The 17603-nt window shown below is 45.7% G+C and overlaps 1 protein-coding gene across 2 annotated transcripts in view; it reads right to left on the bottom strand.

The window, feature by feature from the left end:
- Nucleotides 1-17603, bottom strand: part of PTPN23 (protein tyrosine phosphatase non-receptor type 23) — a 1404706-nt gene that overhangs the window by 370757 nt on the left and 1016346 nt on the right. For both annotated transcript variants that reach the window (XM_069645828.1, XM_069645827.1), the window contains exon 19: nucleotides 5873-6052. In XM_069645828.1, coding sequence (XP_069501929.1) covers nucleotides 5873-6052 — 180 coding nt within the window. The remainder of the gene's footprint in view (nucleotides 1-5872; nucleotides 6053-17603) is intronic.

The following is a 17603-nucleotide window of genomic DNA, read 5'->3' as shown; positions in this document are numbered from 1 at the left end:
AATATACCCAGTTACCCCTAAACAGAATCTTTAACTTCGACAAAATGGGTGCACTCTGACGGCTTTAGAGGAACAGAAGAGAAACATAAGCCAGAAACAGTGCAGGCCATTCGCAACTTGGCAAGAAGAAGTGAAAGCTATGCATCGACAAAGTCAAGGGACTTGGGGAGATCAATGACAGACTGCTGGGACAGATAAAATATTTGAGCGCAAGGGAAGCGTTTGATACATGCGTGTACTTGTGCCCTCAAATAGTGGAGGGGAAAACTGAGCCAAACTGGATAGATCAGGATACAGATATAGCTAAGGAGGTAGATGAATTCTTCACAAACATGTGCGCTCCTTCAAGAGTGGCCCAGAGACAGGTGGAGCAGGGGGGCAAAGGCAGATAAAGCGGAGCAGCCCCTGGTGGGGCTGCAACTTCAGCCAATAGAACCTTGGCACCCATGATATCTGGACAGAGTCACATGGGAACCCAAAAGGGAGTCCAATTATTCAACCCGCCTCCCTCTTACACACAGTCTGTGATGGGGAGAGGCACGGTGTATGGAAGAGACTCACGGTGCTACAGGCTCCCCCCTAGACAAATGCTGGCCAGGAGCGAGGTAGATGGAGGGCACAAACTGCCCCAACTTGTCACTGTACACGTCCCATGGACTCCAGGTGATGTTCGAAACCTAGCCCAAGAGTTCGCAAATATTAGAGAAGAACCACAGCAGTTTATAGAAGAACTACATGCGATCATACAATGTTACAACCGCTCCTGGGCAGATATGAATGGGCTCATGAGAGTAGTAATGCCACCAGAGGTGAGACAGAAACAGAGAGGACAACCTGGCAAAATACAGACACAGGAGGCAATGGGGATGCCCTGGTGCAAGCTAAAGAAAGAATAACTGCCAGCATTCCCCAAAATATACCCCTGAAAGACCGACTGGGCTAAGATAGGGACTTATAAATAACACAAAGGTGATTCTCCGGCAGACTATGCAGACCAATTTAAGGTAGTATTTGTTAAACATTCAGACATCACCAAGCACGATGAAACTGCCCAAGGTGCAAGCGCAGTTGAAGAATGAGTGCATAGGAGTTAGTGGTGGGTGTGAATCACTGTGGCTTGTCAAGAGTAGAAGAAAGAGACCTTGGAGGATAAGCAAATGACCCTCCAGATGAAAGGTCTACAGGGACAGGCGGAAGGGGTGCAAAAACACTACCCCAAGGGGTAGAAGGTTTAAGACCACAGAACAGGGAAAAGAGAGGTCCGCTCTCGGACCAATTGGACAAGCTCGACCCAGAGGGAAGCTGGACCCAGAGGGGGAGATGCAGGGCAGCAGGATTAGTAAAGATAGTAGGGACAACAGGAAAAATGGGGTCAGGCTAAGAATGGACTAACAGGAAGAGGGAATATTCCACTGAGAGAAAAGGAATTATGGTGAACAGTGAAAGAAAGATTAAGATTCAAACACCAATACCCTGGGAAGAGGGGAAGATAGTCCCAAATTGTATTGTACTTGTCATTTGTATGGCGGGAATTTTACCATTAGTGTGAAGGCGTTCGGAGGACCGAAGTCCAGAGTGTTGGAGGTCCTGGAGCACGATTATGGTGCGTGTGCGCATTTGGCCGACAAAAGGCTTAGCAGGTCTGCCAGGCTCCCGTATCGAGGTAACCCATACGGTCAGGCATGTGGATGGGTGCTGAGAAGAGTAGGGGTGGTGTCAGTGCTAGAGACTCGCTATGGTTTCAACGTGTCCGAAATGATCGTAGGACTGCGCTGCATTCTGCTGTCAGAGGTGTTGAGGCATGTTAGCCTGAATCAAAGAATAACCCAGAGTGCAAATAGGGGTTCCTGGATAGCAACCCCTAAAGAGAAGGAAAATCCCAAAGACCTGGTGAAAGAATTACAAGAACTAACACAGAGGGCAATAAAACTATTTAAGAATATCCTACCAAAAGAACTCTGAAGCAGAAGGAGAACCATTGCCTGAAGAGACAATCAAGAGAAGGGAAGCATTCTCCTGACCTTAGTTAAAATAGTGGTAGGGTCAGTTAGACTTGGTATTTATACAGCAGACTTATTCATGTTGAAATTTCCTGACGACTGACAAGTACTTTAGTTATTTGCATAGGCAGGGAAGAAACCACATAGATAGAGAAATATGGGCCTTTTTGTTTTTCTTATAATTTCTTTTCAAAAACGCTCATTAGAAATGTTATCACTGTGTCCGCGTCCTCCTCTTGACCCCCAAGAGGTGCCAATAGCAATAAACCTCTCTGTGGGGATGGGGGGGGGCATTACCGGGTCTGGTAATGGCCCAGGGCTGAGTTACAGGCAAGCGTAAAATCAATGGCATTCATTGTGGATCTTACATGTTATTTCTCCATTCCTATTTCTCCATTCCGCTATATAACGTGACATGATTTTCAGTTCCTTATTTTTAAACTGCATGGTTATTTCACACGTTGAGGGTAGATAAGTCCCGGGGGGGAGGGGGTTCAATATATCAATCATTTCACACCCATCTTTTCAGGTATCACACTCGGCTATCACCTCATTTATATCCATATTCGACTGACGCATTCAGAGCTTTCTTGTTCTCATCTAAATTAAGGTAATTTGCCACAGTAGGATGTTGTTGGGACTCACTTCATCATTATTTGCTGGCTCTTATTTCTTGATAGATATGATAGATCCCAGTAGGCATTTGCATAACATGAAATTCTGCTTGGGTCATCATATCCTGAAGTCAGCAGTGGGATCTGGGGTGAGGCGAGGGAGCTGGATCCTCAGGATCCTCAGGATCCTCAGGACTGTATGTGTCCACGAGACAATAGCTCACTAGAGATGTCAATTCATTTTCCCCTCCCCTACCCTTTATATTTGCACCCTGAAAAGATGTGACTCAAGCTCTTTTGATTAAAAGGCCAGGCTTGGCAGTGGCTATTTTGGACCAAGAGTGGTCATTTTTGCTGTTGCCTTAGTTTTGCTTAGAGCATGGAAAATCAGGTTCATGCTGTGGTGGGGAAATCTCATCAGCAAGGGAAAAACAACATTTGTATAACAGATGTATCTGTGATTGTTACCTGTAAGGATAGATATCAGAAAAAACATTGTTGCTGTGTGAAAAATCACAACGACTGTGGAGACGGACATTAAATTGCTCTTCTCATTCTAGAGGAAGTGGTTTGGAATGTTTTTGGGATTTATGGTTACTATTTATTGATTTTATTTGCATTTTGTTATAGTGTTATTGTACACGTGTATGAAAAAACATTTGTTGTTATGCAATAAATGATTACTTACTCTCAGACACATGCAGAACCGACTAGACATTGCCATATTCTAATACACTGCATTCTTTCACAAGAACAAAAGGCAAGCTGTGGAATTCAGCACTGGATTTCATTAATACATGGGCACTATCTAAAGCATCCTTCGGGGTATCCCTGGCTGCATCCCGCTATGCTTAAAATGGTGGTTACTTTGGCCATCTCTCAGCTTAACCTCCACTCTGATTCCGCTGGCTGTCTCCACGACCATCGGTCTGGCTTTAGAGCTGCCAGAAGCACAGAAACTGCTCTCCTGAACATCCGTTAAGATTTGCTCTCCATCCATTTCCTCTGTCCTCATCCTACTCTATCTCTTTTATGCCTTCGACACGGTCAACCATACCATCCTGCTCAACCGTCTCTGTGACAACCTGATCATGCTCTGGCCTGGCTGACCGCATTCCTCTGATCGATCCTCCCAGGTCCAACTTGGGTCCTTTGTTTCCTCCATCTCCCTCTCTACCTGCGGTGTTCCCCAGGGGTCCAACCTCTCACCCTGGCTCTTTAACCAATACCTGGCAACTCCCACCCATCGCATTACCCTTTTCTGCTCAAATTTCCAGTGCAGTGCTGACGATGACTCATTTTCAGGCTTCCCTCGGCCACCTCTTTTACTTCTCTCATCTCCGACTATCTGCCATTCAGGATTAGAGTGCCACCAACGATCTCTGTCTGAATGTCAGCAAGACTGAGATCCTCCTCATCGGCACACCTTCACCCTCCTTTCCTGTCACTCTCTCGCCGGCCTCCCTCGGCCCTCCTCCTACTCCCACCTGTGAGGCAAAGAACCCAGGGTAATCTTTGACTCCATGCGTTCCTTCTCTGCCCACATCTCCAATGTCTCAAAAAAGCCAAACTTCCTACTGCACCTCCTATTCTGCCTTTCCTCTCCTTCCCTCAGAAGCTCACTGTCTCTTGAAGCCCTGGTTCTCTCAAGATTGGACTATTGCAACAGCCTCTTTCTAAATCTCCCTGCTTCTACTCTTCGCCCTTTGCAACTTATCCACAACAGGACTGCGGGACTTGTCCTTGGCCTCAGGCCCTGGGATCGTATCTCTCCAGTCCTGAAATCTCTTCACTGGCTCCCAGTGGCTGCAAGGATTAAATTCAAGACCCTTAGCACTGTCCACAAGGCTTTCTGGGGCTTGGGTCCAAAATACCTTTAGCTGTCCCTCCGTACATAACTTCCCTCCCAAGCCCTTCACTCCTCCACCTCTAACTCCCTCAGGGTCAGTCGTTTTTCTAAGAAAGGAGCTGGGGGTAGATCTCTGTCTTCGGCTGGGGCCTCCCTCTGGAACAGCCTTCCTGCCGCTCAAACTAAAGGATTACCATCTCCGGTTCCGGAAGCACCTCAAGACCTTCCTCTTTGCTTCTGCCTTCTCTCTTCCTCTCCCCTCTTGATCTTTTCTGTCTCGGCATTGTGCACCTGGTCTCCCTTTGTCTTTAGGGCCCTGGTACCTGCTCACCCTGCCACCCACCTGCACTGCCTGCAGGCAATCCCTTGCACTGGGGTCTGTATCTGTAACCCTACAGCCCCCCCCCCCCCCCAACTTTCTTTTTCTGCACTTATTCAAACACACCCTGTCTGTTGCCTTATTCCTAGCACTTGCCACTTGCTGACTGCACTACCACGGTTTGTTGCTTTTTGTTATTTATTTTATTCATGTTTTATTTACTTATTTTTATTTTTGCTCAGCACTTTCCACCTCTCCCCCCCTCCCTTCCTCGCACTTACCCCTCTCCCTCTCCATGGACTTGCGAGTTCTCAATGTTACTGGGCTAATACGATCGTTGTTCTTTGTTCTCCCTTGTTCCCCTCCCTTGCCTCGTCACGCTCTGAAACACTTGTGTACGAGCGTGATACAAATAAAATATCAATACCACTGGATTTTATACAGCTTACTGTGCTAGGTTACTTGTGAAAGGAAATGGGTTGTTTTGGAACCCCCTAAGCTCGAGAGACTTCAGGATTCTCAGGGGGCACATCACACAGTCCATTCTGCAAGGAGTGCTTGGATTAGGAACCTTCATGGAAAAAGGTCAATTAACTAGTCAGTAAAAATCTAAATTGTCATGGGCATCTCACCAGAGCTACAGTTTAGGATGTTCAATCTCACACCAACACAAACGTACTTTCAAATAATTGCAGCTCTAGTCTCATTTCACTAGTAGCGCTGTAATTAACAGGTTGTCCTATTAACCAATTTAACGGTGTTCAATTTAGGAGTCTAAAGAAAGGCGAAATCTGAGTCAGCGCACAAACCAGGAACTTGTGGACTTGTCAAATCAGCAACACACTAAATCCAAACCTCGTCCCTCTACACAGACCACACCTTATGAAGATGACACACTGCAATATTTATACATTTGCTGCATAATTGGGCTATTAGTGTGAGTTTGACTTATGTATGAGAAAAAAATACTTCACAACTGCGAGATACTGCACAGAGCATAACCAGTTACATGACAGGATATCACTACCTTTGGGCGAGGCCAATATGGCCAAAATAAGTCCGACTGCAGTGACAGAGCTTGGACACTTACTTCTCCAGGACCTGCTGTCGGCCTACTTCTGCAGCCTCACACCCTAATCGAGCTTTTTCTAGAAGTTTGGCCACTTTGCGTTCCAGATCTGCATAGAAGTCCTTCCCTTCCTGGGATTTCTTAATCAAGTCTTCGTACGCCTCATACGAAGAAACAAGAGACTGTACAGTGCTGTTCCACCTATGGAAAAAATGCAAACAATAAATGGGTTATACTCCTTACATTTTTAATCCTCGGTTACAACATACAGCTATTGTGCTTCACTCACAACTGCTAGTTTTTCTTTTTTTCCACAGGGGAAAGGGAGGCAGCCTCTGTTTTAAATTCATAGAGTATACAAACATGCTAGAAACATCCAATTCCATACAGCATCATTGTGAACATGAATTGAATAAAGGTTGTGAATTGTTTTAGAGGAAACAAGACAGGAACATAGCACTACACAAGATATTTATGTAAGCATTGGCTTGAGATGGGGAGTGTGAGGCAGACATTAAACCATACTGATAAAATGATTGCACAGGAGTTGCACAGTATCATAACCAATCATTACTCAGCAACACTGACATCACAATTGGTTTAACTTTCCTCATTTCACTATTTATTAAAGTGCAATCTTCATTCTTGAGCTCTTCGCTCATCCGCCTCCAAATCCCTCAGGGTCAGTCGCTTCTCCAAGCAACACGTTGGTGGTAAATCTTTCTTCGGCTGGGGCCCCCCTCTGTAACAGCCGCCCTGAAACTTGAGAACCATCTCCCGTTCCGAAAACACCTCAAAACCTTCCTCTTTGCTTCGGTTTCTCTCTTCCTATCCCCTGCTGAATTCCTGGCTGAAACTGCACTGGTAACCTGGCCACCCTCTGATCTCGGGCCCAGGTCCCCTCCCCCACCAGCTACACGCCTGCACTGTCTCCCTGGCAACCCCTGCACTTGGGGACTGTTTTCTGTATCCCTACAGTCCCCCACCAGCACTTGACACCTGATGTCTGCACTTACCCTTGCACTTGCCACCAGCTGGCCCTACTTCTCTTATTGTTTTTATTTATTCTATTACCCCATGTACTGCACTGTCCCCACCCCCATCCGCACTTTTCCTCTTCCCCCTACCCCCTTCCCCTGCACTTGCGCGATCTGAATGACACTTGGCCTAGTAGGATCGCTGTTTCTGTCTTCCCTCTGGCACCCTATCTTGCCGTGTCTCGCCTTGAAACACTTGTGTATAGGCGCGTTATAAATGCCATATCATACAATAAATGGTCTGAACATTGAAACCTTTTGGGAATTTAGTAATTAAGCAATTCATTACAACTAAACGCTTTGTAGGAGGACCACATCACTTTCTTTTGTTAATGTTCAAATGGATATAATCTTCAGCCCACAGATTGTACATCTCTGAAATAGCACCAGACGGATAATAGATCCAGAAAAGCTTTAAACAGCTACAAGGGGACAGTGGTGCAACTCTATAACCATCTCTGTCACAGCATTATAGGCACTGGTAACACCTGATGAGTTGTAGCTGGAAAATTTATAGATTTGCACGCTTCCCATGTCTTAGTTCTAGCCAACTGCTCATGCTCTACAGAGACTGCAAGAAACAATAGAACTGCTACAAAAAGAACCCTATAAGTTAAGAGCTAAACATGATGGAACAATAAGAAGTGGGGTAGGCGGGAAGGCAATGAGGAGTCTGTGCGAGGTTCTATATCCAAACAAACATTATCAAAGGGAAATGTATTCTTCTATTGGATACCTTCCTCCCAAAGATTACACATGCTTGAAAGTCTCCCAAAACAATAACAAGAAGAGGATGGTGGGCAATAGATGTGTGTGCAATTTACCCTTACAGGCCAAAACAGTTGTCTTCTCAAGCCAAATAACCCAGGCTATATGCAGTAAGCAAAGAAGAACATGAAGCAGTCAGAGAGATGTCCAGCAAGGGAACAACTCTCTGCAGAGAGGATGTAGTCACCTGACTGCCGATGGAGCGCGACTGGATACCTTCATGGACTTTGTTTACAAGCTCACAGCATGGTTTGGAGCACATGACCATACAGCTGGATGGCCTACTTAGTAACTGGAAGAGAATGGACCATTAGAGACCACAAACCAAAATCATAACCTGCACCAGAGTGGACGCTCCAGGTGAAGGACCGTCTTGAATTTCATTTGCAAAGGTGAACACAACAACCAATACGTCCACCCGAATATACTGGATGCACAAATTACCCTTGAAGACACCAGATCACCCTTTCAAATTAAAATCCCCCTTGAGGAAGGCTTTAAGTATATATAGTGCTAAAACATTTAGGAGTTGTTTCCAACTGTGATCCATGAGACATCACGCGTTTCTTTGGAAAAAAACTTGAAAATTAATTGTTGAATATCATTTATGAATTGTGATTTATATATGTTGTAAATAGATGTTTGTATGAAAGTCTAAGCTTTACATTCCTTCAAATGAGGCATATGTTTTAGGAAGTGTAAATTAGTACATAGGTGAGATTTGTGCATAATATAATAAAGAAATCAACAAAATACAAATAATGTTAACTTGTTGACTAGATGAGCACATGAGTAAACCTGGACAACTAGGACAAGACAGATTTTTGAGTTTATGAACACGGAGTAGATTTCTAGTCCTGCCACATAACCTGGTCCCCCTCTCTTAAGTTAAAATATGAGTAGTGAAAGGACAATTCAGAGCGGGAGATATTCAATCAGTACCTTAAGGTAGGACCGGGGTCCAGAGTTCCATAGTCCACAATATTTTTTAAACAGGGTTTCTATATCCGCAAATGTTTAACACAAAGCCTTTCACAGTTCTGATGTTGCTCAGTCATTCACAGTTCCTGTGGGGTTCTCCAAGGCCCGGGACCCTTGCTTTCAAGGTTGCAGTCGAACAATGGCACTACTGTGTTGGAGGTTGGCTTCCAGATGACAGTTGATTTCTTCACCATCTGTACCGGGTGTTAAGGGAGTTTTCCTAAAGTCCCACTTGGAGGTAAGAGTTTAGTAAGCTATCCCAGTGGTTTGTAGATCCCCCCGCCCCCCCCCCCCCCAACTCTTAGTATCAGTCTGTACTACTCAGAGACCTTGGTAGACTGTCAGAGCAGTCAGGCTTATCTTAGGAGGAAGATATGAGCTGTAGGCAAGTACACTGAACCCAGTTAGTAAAGCAGTTCAAAGACACTTCCACATACATTTATATTAAAACATAGATGGATTATATTTACACAAAAGTCACTGTTAAATACTTAGCACAATAAACCAACCCACACAGGTATACTTTCAAAGGCCACTTCTTAGTTGGTAGTTGCTGAGCGTGCACAATTGTTACAGGAGTTACCGTACTACCGGTAATGACACGCACCCGCAAAGTAATTCAGCATACACATATAAGATAGTGATTTATGAGAAGGAAAACAGTTGGTTAGTGTTATCCTAGCAGAGCTTTAGGTTCTACAGGCAGTTTCCCTGCACAGAAAGTCTTTTAAAGGCCAAAACGCAACCCTAGCTAAAAGGCAGTTCGGAAAGACTCAAAGGGCTTCATCACGAATTGGGCGGTAGTCCTTAAATGCGGTGGAAACGGTATACGCACAATCATGGGTATGGGGTGTTTACCCCCAGCTCAGAGCTGGTGGTAAACACGCTGGACAAATGCTGATTTTGGGCACAATTACTGTGCAGTAATACCACTGGCGGTAATTGCGCTGTAAATTCCCACTGCACCCAAAGGGGAATGGGGAATTATGTTTACCGCCCATCCCGTGATCCAGCAGTAATACTGCCGGACAGGTGGGCGGTAATGCAAATAAAGTTGGGCAGTATCCCAGTCGGGATACCGCCCTACTCGTGATGAGGCCCAACGTCTTAAAAAGCAGCAGAAGTCAAGGGTTCCTGTGGATACTTCCTAGTCTCTAGGAAAAAAGATACAAGAAGACTTAACCAACGTTGGAGACCCTGTTAAAGGACTCGCTAAAGGGACACAAGCAGCTGCTTGAGTCGGAGGTAAGAAGGGGTTGGCCTGGATACCTCTACGTGCACTCCAACACTCTGGAGCGACTTTCTGGAATAAGGTAAGCAATACCTCATTCCCCACAGTACTTTAGGTTTGAAGCAAACGTTTGTGGTGGATGCTCCGCGATGTTTCAGCGCTGGACCAGACCTCCGAATTCATTGCACTGATGACGAAAGGCAGGACAATGGATGGGATCTTTCAGCAGCAGTCTTGAGGGTGGACCTCTGGCACGGCTTTGATCAACTTCTTTGGTCACTCAGTGGTTTTGGGTCCTTTTCTGCAGTACCAACAAAGGGCATGATTCGCCTGGTCAATCCTCTTCCGTTCCTGCAGTCCCACACTCTGATGAGGGTGTCTGGACGAGTTGGATTGTGTCTCTGGAGTGTCCTTTAAGGCTCAGCAAAGAATTGGATGAATTCGGGCTTTCCACGACGATGCACTCGAAATGGGCAGGTCTCTTGGTATTGGGGTTCCGCAGCTCTGGAAACTCACAGGACAGCAGGAGATGGCTCAAATCAAAGTTTGTCTTGGGACTGGTTGTTCTCACAAATCAAAGGGAACGATTTGTCCTCTTTTGAGTTCCTCTGTCGCACAGAAAATGGGGTCAGACAGCAGCGGTCGCTTACACACACAAGCCTCCCCATCCCAGAATGGTAGAAGGGCTGACCAAGCACAACCACGCTAGTAATGGTGAAAAAATAAAGGAGGCCCCAAGTTGGTACTTGGGTGCCCCTATTGTGCACTACTGAGGCCATGAACATAGCCTGCGGTAGAAAGAAAAAAAAAAATCACACAATAGTTGGTAGAACACATCCACTGCCACCAGCTATAACAAGGAGATTGTATATGCGACTAAAAAGTCACAGGAGCAGAGATAAAGGGAATACTAGGTACACCCTTGCCACTCCACATAAGGTGGTGTGTGCCAATCTCTCAGAATATGACATTTTTGGAGAGATACTAAGAACTGTAGTTACTCTAGGATATTGAAAAAGAATCTCAAAGGAGGACCCTGAGGGTCTCCAGTAACACTGCCCATAAGGAGCTGCATGCTGCAATAGTAAAATATAGATGTTGTTAAGAGTTATGGAGGAAAACTTCCCCTCCTCCTTCCCCCTCCTCGGTCTCCACCCTCCCCAGCTATCTATCCGACCATGCTCTACTCTCCTTCTCCCTCATTCCCCGTCTCTGCGCTCCCTCACCCTTCTTCCCCCATCTCTTTCTCTCGACGGGACCTCAGTAACTTTAACCCCTCTCACTTCGATGAAACCTGCACCTTCTCCCTCCCCCCTCTCACTCACTTTGCTTTTCTTTCTGCAAATGAAGCTTTATCCACTCCATCTTCCTCCCCCTCCTCCAGTCTTGACCAACTATACCCTTTCTCCCCCTTCCGCCCCTCCCGCAAACCTGCCCAACCCTGGCTTTCCCCTCACCTTCTGTCAATGCGCTGCTTTCTCCAACGCCTCGAAAGACGCTGGCTTAAACACCGCTCACCAGCCAACCAAGCATCCTACTTCTCTTACCTGCATCAGCTCAGCCAAGCGATCTTACTTCTCTAACCTTCTCCACTCTCAATCTTCTCACACCAGACGAATCTTCCAAACCCTAACTCGTCTTCTCTCCCCTCCCACCCCTGACCACTCTACCGCTCCTCCTCTCTCACCCTCTGACTTCACTGACTTCTTCTCCTCCAAGATACTCTCCTTAGGCCAACACATTCTACGCTCCCCCTCTTACTCTCCCCCTTCCCCATCTCATTCCACCCCATCCTCCTGCATGTCTAATTTCTCTCACTCTGATGTTTCCCTCCTCCTGTCCAAAACTCACCCTACTGCAGCCCCCTCTGATCCTCTACCTAACCCCGATTCCCAAAATCTTCCCTCTTCTCATACCTCACCTTTCTTCAACATCTTTCTCACTACCGCTACCTTTCCTTCAGCCTTCAAACATGCTATCATCCCCATCTTGAAAAAAACGAACCCCCTCCTTGCTTCCAACTTGTGTCCAATCTCTATTTTACCATTCCTCTCTAAGCTCCTTGAATGCCTAGTCTACTCCCAATTCTCAGCATTTGTCTCCAACCTCTCTCTCATTCCCCCTACTCAATCTGGATTTCGCCCCAAACATTCCACTGAAACTGCTCTCACCTCCGTTCTTAACTCCCTCCTCACTGCTCGCTACTCCAAACACTCTTCCGTTCTCATTCTCCTTGACCTCTCTGCCGCCTTTGACACCATCGATCACCCCTTCCTCCTCGACACTCTTTCCTCATTTGGTCTCAAAGGCTCCGTCCTAGACTGGTTTTCCTCCTACCTTTCCATTCACTCTGTTGCAGTCTCTTGGGGCGGCCGCTCCTCCCCAACACACTTCCTCAACTTTGGTGTTCCCCAAGGCTCTGTGCTTGGCCCTTTCCTCTTCTCACTTTGCACCTCCTTTCTAGCCCCAATCATCTCTTCCTTTGGTATCTCTCACCACTTCTATGCTGATGACACCCAGCTCTTCCTTTCCTTCTCTTCCTTCACTCCTGACATCCACCTTAAACTCTCTTCCTGGCTCACTGCTATCAAAACGGAATGTCCTCCCACTTTCTCACCCTAAACACTAACAAAACTGAAGTTTTATTCCTTCCCTCCAACACACTTCCTCCCTCCACCCCCCTCCCCCATCCTTTTTTCCCCTGCTCATCTCCCCATCTCTGCCTCTGGCCGCAATCTCGGCCTCCACTTTGACTCTAACCTCTCCTTTACTCACCATATCTCTCTTACCTCCCGTGCTTGTTACTACCATCTCTAAATGTTCGCAAAATCAGATCCTCCCTAACCTTCCACACCACCAAACTCTTAATTTCTTCCCTTATCTTTTCTCGTCTCTTCTACTTTTCGCCCTTCCCGCTTCCGATCCTTCCAGCTCCTTGCCCCATTACACAGGAACTCTTTACCTCTCCTTATCTGCTCCATCTCCTCATACTCTTCTTTCCGCTCCTCCTTAAAATCCCTCCTTCTTCTATCTTCCTCCTGACAGCTCTCTACTACTTCCTCCCCCGCTTCTACCCTACCCTGGTTTTTAACCTAATGATCGCTGCAAATTATTCTGCATACTGTTCTTAGTTATTTGACTCATGACTTGTATTTTATTGCTTCTAATATATTCATGTTTTATGTAAAGCGCTTTGGCTTAAAGCGCTATATGAAATTTAATAAATACAAAAATAGACTCCATAGGACAAGTACAATACAAAAAATAGAGTTCCAAAAAACAGAGCCCATAAGAATGAATGAGCGGACAAAGGCTCCACTCATTTATGATTTCAGAAAAAGGCCCAGAAGTCCAGCAAATAGTGCTGAGGGTCTCACTAGGAGAAGGGATGAAGCATAGAAATGATAAATCTCCCTAACACCGGGTGGCCAGCGAAGCTGCAATCATGGTGCTATGTAAGGTTTTGAGCATTTCCCCAGCTCAGGTTGATCAAGAGCCATCACAGGCTCCAGCATTTCAGTGAGACTTCCTGGCTCAGGTTCTCACTGAGGCCTCCTGGATTCGATTTTTAGAAAGCAAGTGTTAACAAGTTTCCTTGGTGGGCTTGTCAGTCCCACCAGACTTCCTATTACGGCTCCAGGAAAGCCTCTGTATTCCCACTGTCCTCCTCCCTGCCTCTCTTGGGGTCCTATCAATCTCTGTATCCAGGACAACAAGGCTCACCCCACTTCTCTAGGGGCTGGCTTCATCCCAGCTCAGGCCTCATCTGAGGCAGGTCATCTTACCATCTGCCTTAGCACCCACTTATGCTTTTGAACCTCTTAGTTTATCAAAGATGGTTGCCTGCTTCTCACTACTTCTCTCCTCCTTCCTTCACCTCTTGGAACTCTACTTTTAACTGCTCTGCCCCTCCTCCAAGCGTTCACTCGGATTTCTCCTTCCCTTCTCAATACTAGTCTCTTTCTCTCTCCTCCAATAATCACAAGCCTGCTACTCTCCTCTTTCTTCCATCTGTCACTGTCTTCTCTCCATCATGTCTCTCTCTCCTCCAATGCTAACTTCTCATTCACAAGGTTTCCTTCATCCTGCAACTTCAGCCTCTTCCTTGCACTCCTTACGTTGCAAGGAATAGGGAAGCTGCTCACCCTTTGTGATGTGTGGTGTCCCGATCTCTGCAGTCTCTCCATGCCAGTTGTCCCTCTAGCTCCTTTCAGCTCGGCCAGACTTTCCTCTCGCAGACCTCTTTGAGGTATGTCTACACCCCAGCGTTCCCTCACGCAGACTGAGCGAACAAGACTCTTTACAAAAGTGGCTGGGGTTATTCAGGTGGTTCCCTGGAGTCACCTGATTGGGAGTGAGGCTTTGTAATTTAGATGTTAGAGGGAAGGGCTTCAAAAACACTATCGGCCACTTTACAATCGTGGCATGCGGCTTGGAGATTTGTTTGGTGTGTAAGCGGTCTACAACTCTCCCCAGCTTGAGGCTCTCTTTTCAGGTTAAAGGACTTAAGCCTGTGTAATTGAGAATCACTGGGGCACTTCTTGCTTCCCTTCACCTGGGTTGTACCAAGTTGATTTTTCCAATGAGGTTGTAAGGGAAAATAAATGTCGTTAAAGCCCCAATGCTAAATAGCTAAGGGAAGGATTTACAGGGGGCACGATGTATGTATTGGCACATTAGGCAACATTAAGTGTTTTTCACATTAAACGTTTCAGAATGTCCCGTTTTACAGTGATGTTCTGGATTATGTTCCTTATCCTGATTGTGTTGGGGGGTGGGGGAGAAAGTTTTGATGGTCTGAGGTAGACGACCTGGAAAGGGGTCGAGGACCCAAAGGATCCTTCATGTACTGCCATGTGAGTTGGCGTTTCAGAGGGGGTGGCTTGCCCGGAGGGTATCCTTTCCTGACGGTCCCAGTCTCTGACCCATGTCTTTAAAACACTGGATAAGGATATCTAGAGCTGAAAGCCCTATTAGGCGTTTTAGGATTGTTAAAATGGATCTTCAGAACCAGCCCTTTGGACAGATTCTGAGGTGACCTCATTCGGAAGACCAATGAAAGACACTAAAGTATTGCCAAACTCTATGAAGCAGTGATACTGAGCAGCAAGGCTTAGACTTACGAGAGTGTGAGAGTGGTGAAGGGTTTGGTTAAGCACACACAGAGTACCCTTAATACAAGTTGGGCAGAATGTATAAAACTACAGTGATTTATTTAGGCCTTGGGCAACTATTAGGAATCAAAAATCACAGGAGAGTAAATTATTAAACATACAATAATGATATATACACATTTACTGTTGGGGTGTGAAAAGAGGCGCAGAGTCGGGCAAAGTAAGTTACTCAGCTTTAATGTAGCAGGCCCACCTCATCACGGCTGCGCCAACAGTCTCCTTTTGAAACCCGCATTCCAGCTTCACGAGCCGCACAGAACGGGTCGCGCAGCTTGTGAAACTGGAACGCAGCCACACACGAGAAACACAAGTCATTACAGGGTGCTCCGACTAAAGAGCACAAACCATTTACTTTTTAACACCATAAGATCAGCAATACAACACTGTAGTATGGCAAAGTAAGTGAAGAAAAAACATGTGTTAAACCAATTTAAGTACTTCTTGATAAAATAAAGGAGTTCAAACACAATCCTCAATCTTATAAATATAAGGCTCTAAAAGTTCTCCCCTGGCTTGAAAAGACAGGGGTCTAGTGCCATTGTCACAAGCCCCAATGAAAACCTTTGCAGAAGACTAGGAGTCTTTAAAGTAGGCTGTACTTGGAGGAAGCTCAGGGGAAAGGGGGTAGGTCACATCATGCAAGTAACCATAAAGTTGCTGAAAACCAAGAGGAATGGATATAAAGTATCCCCACCACACTTCACAGTAAGATGTGTACAGTGGAAAACAAACAGGGAATTACGCAATGGATGACAGAGCCCCCCCGCTACACTGACCAAATAGGGTGTGATCAAGGCACCAAAATAGATGAGCACAGCAATGTAAAAAGGATTTAGTTATCTCCAAAAGCCAAGTCGTGGTTTAAAACAATAGCAGTAAGTTGGGGTGGATCACATCAATGTGGATTATGGAGGGAAAGCAGCAAAAATAATATTTTTTCTAACGTTGATGAAACCACTCTTTAGTTTTAGAAGGATGAGCAAGACAAACGTTCACAGAAAGATACATCTTTAGGGAGCAATGGAACACAGAGCCCACTTTAGGAAGAAAGAAGGGCCTCACCTGCAATGAGAACACCAGAAAAATAAAAATAAATAAATAAAAAAAGAGGTCCCACAGTGCGTGCAGGCCCACTCATACAGCATATGGAAGGGTTTTCTGTTCGAAACATCACTTCCACAGTCAAAAGCCCTAAGCACAAAAACGTAAGGGTGTAAAGGGAGCCCTAATCAAAAAAGCATCCACAAAGTTCAAAGCCCAAAACTTAACTATATAAGGAACAGGAGAAAAAGAGCTAAGTAATGCTTTCAGAAATGCAAAAATGCCTTCAGTCAGAATCACAATGCAAGCTCCCTGCTCAGGAGTTTACTACCAAACAGACATAGCAGCTAACCAGCCCATAGCCATGCCTCAGCTATATATAACGAAAGTACAAAAAGAGCAAAATAATCCAAAAACAGCTATGGGCACAAGAACCGGTTGAGACTTCTATGTCTCGAACTGGTGAACAACTTCTGCTAAGAGTCAAACTGTTTTCAGATATGGTCTACAGCAGGCAGCATCACATTAAGAATGCCTTCATGCACGCCCATATCCTTGTCCCTCAACCAAACATGCATGGCTAGGTTTGGATGGAGAACCAGACCGCACTGCCTGTGACAGGAAAACCCTCCTCAGCAGAAGCGTCCACTGAGCAAAAATCAACATTTTGAGGAGCTCACAAGTGTTGAGATGGATTTCTAGAATCTGGGCAGAGAGTGGAATGAGCAAGAGCAGTTGCCGGCAGTGCTGCGAGTGCTGTGACACAGCTGATTGAAATTGTGCTGGGAAGTGTGAGGAACTCATGGTGACAACAATAAGAGACACGTGATCATAGTTCAAATGTGTTTATTTAACTGTATCCAGGGTGGAAAAACGCCTAATCTAAACCTAAAGCTAAGATGGGAACAAGCGTTGACCATCAAATGAAAAATAAGGCAGTCCTTGTGGCGTTGTGTCAAATAATAAAGGCCTATACTAAAAAAAATATTGCCAAACCTCACAGCTAATACAAAAAGGGTGTGGGATAGTTTTTAAGAAAAGAAAGAAGTGGCCATAAATAATAAATCAGGATGCGGTAGCTTGGAACTGCCTTCCCCATGTTTGAAGCACGGGTAAGATTGGAGCTTGCCGCACAGCACACACTCAAGCTTTCCCGCACGAGTTAACAGTTCAAATTGCAGCAATCAGGACTGTTGATGGCCAAGTCTTGTTTCTTCATGAAAGTCTCTTGCCTTCGAGGGCCTGAGGTATTTACAAAACAAACACAAAAGCTCGTCTTGCAGTTCAAGTTGGGTGAAGGTTTCCCCCTTGGTTCCCCCTCTTCTGGGGCCGAGCCTTCTTTGACAAGCGGGACAGTGTACTTCTCCTGTTCCTTCCCTAGTTTCTCAATATCTTTTCTAACAGTTCATAGTGGCCATTCCTTGCTTTGTCGACACACTGTTTCTTTGGACTTTAGACTTTGCCCTCTTCTGGGTTCACTCTTGCCAACTTCACATTCGCTTTCACTTGCAATGTTTACG

This window comes from Ambystoma mexicanum, chromosome 2p, assembly GCF_040938575.1.
Source record: "Ambystoma mexicanum isolate Mex_15411 chromosome 2p, UKY_AmexF1_1, whole genome shotgun sequence".
NCBI lineage: Eukaryota > Metazoa > Chordata > Amphibia > Caudata > Ambystomatidae > Ambystoma > Ambystoma mexicanum.
This window is presented reverse-complemented; position numbering and strand designations above follow the sequence as displayed.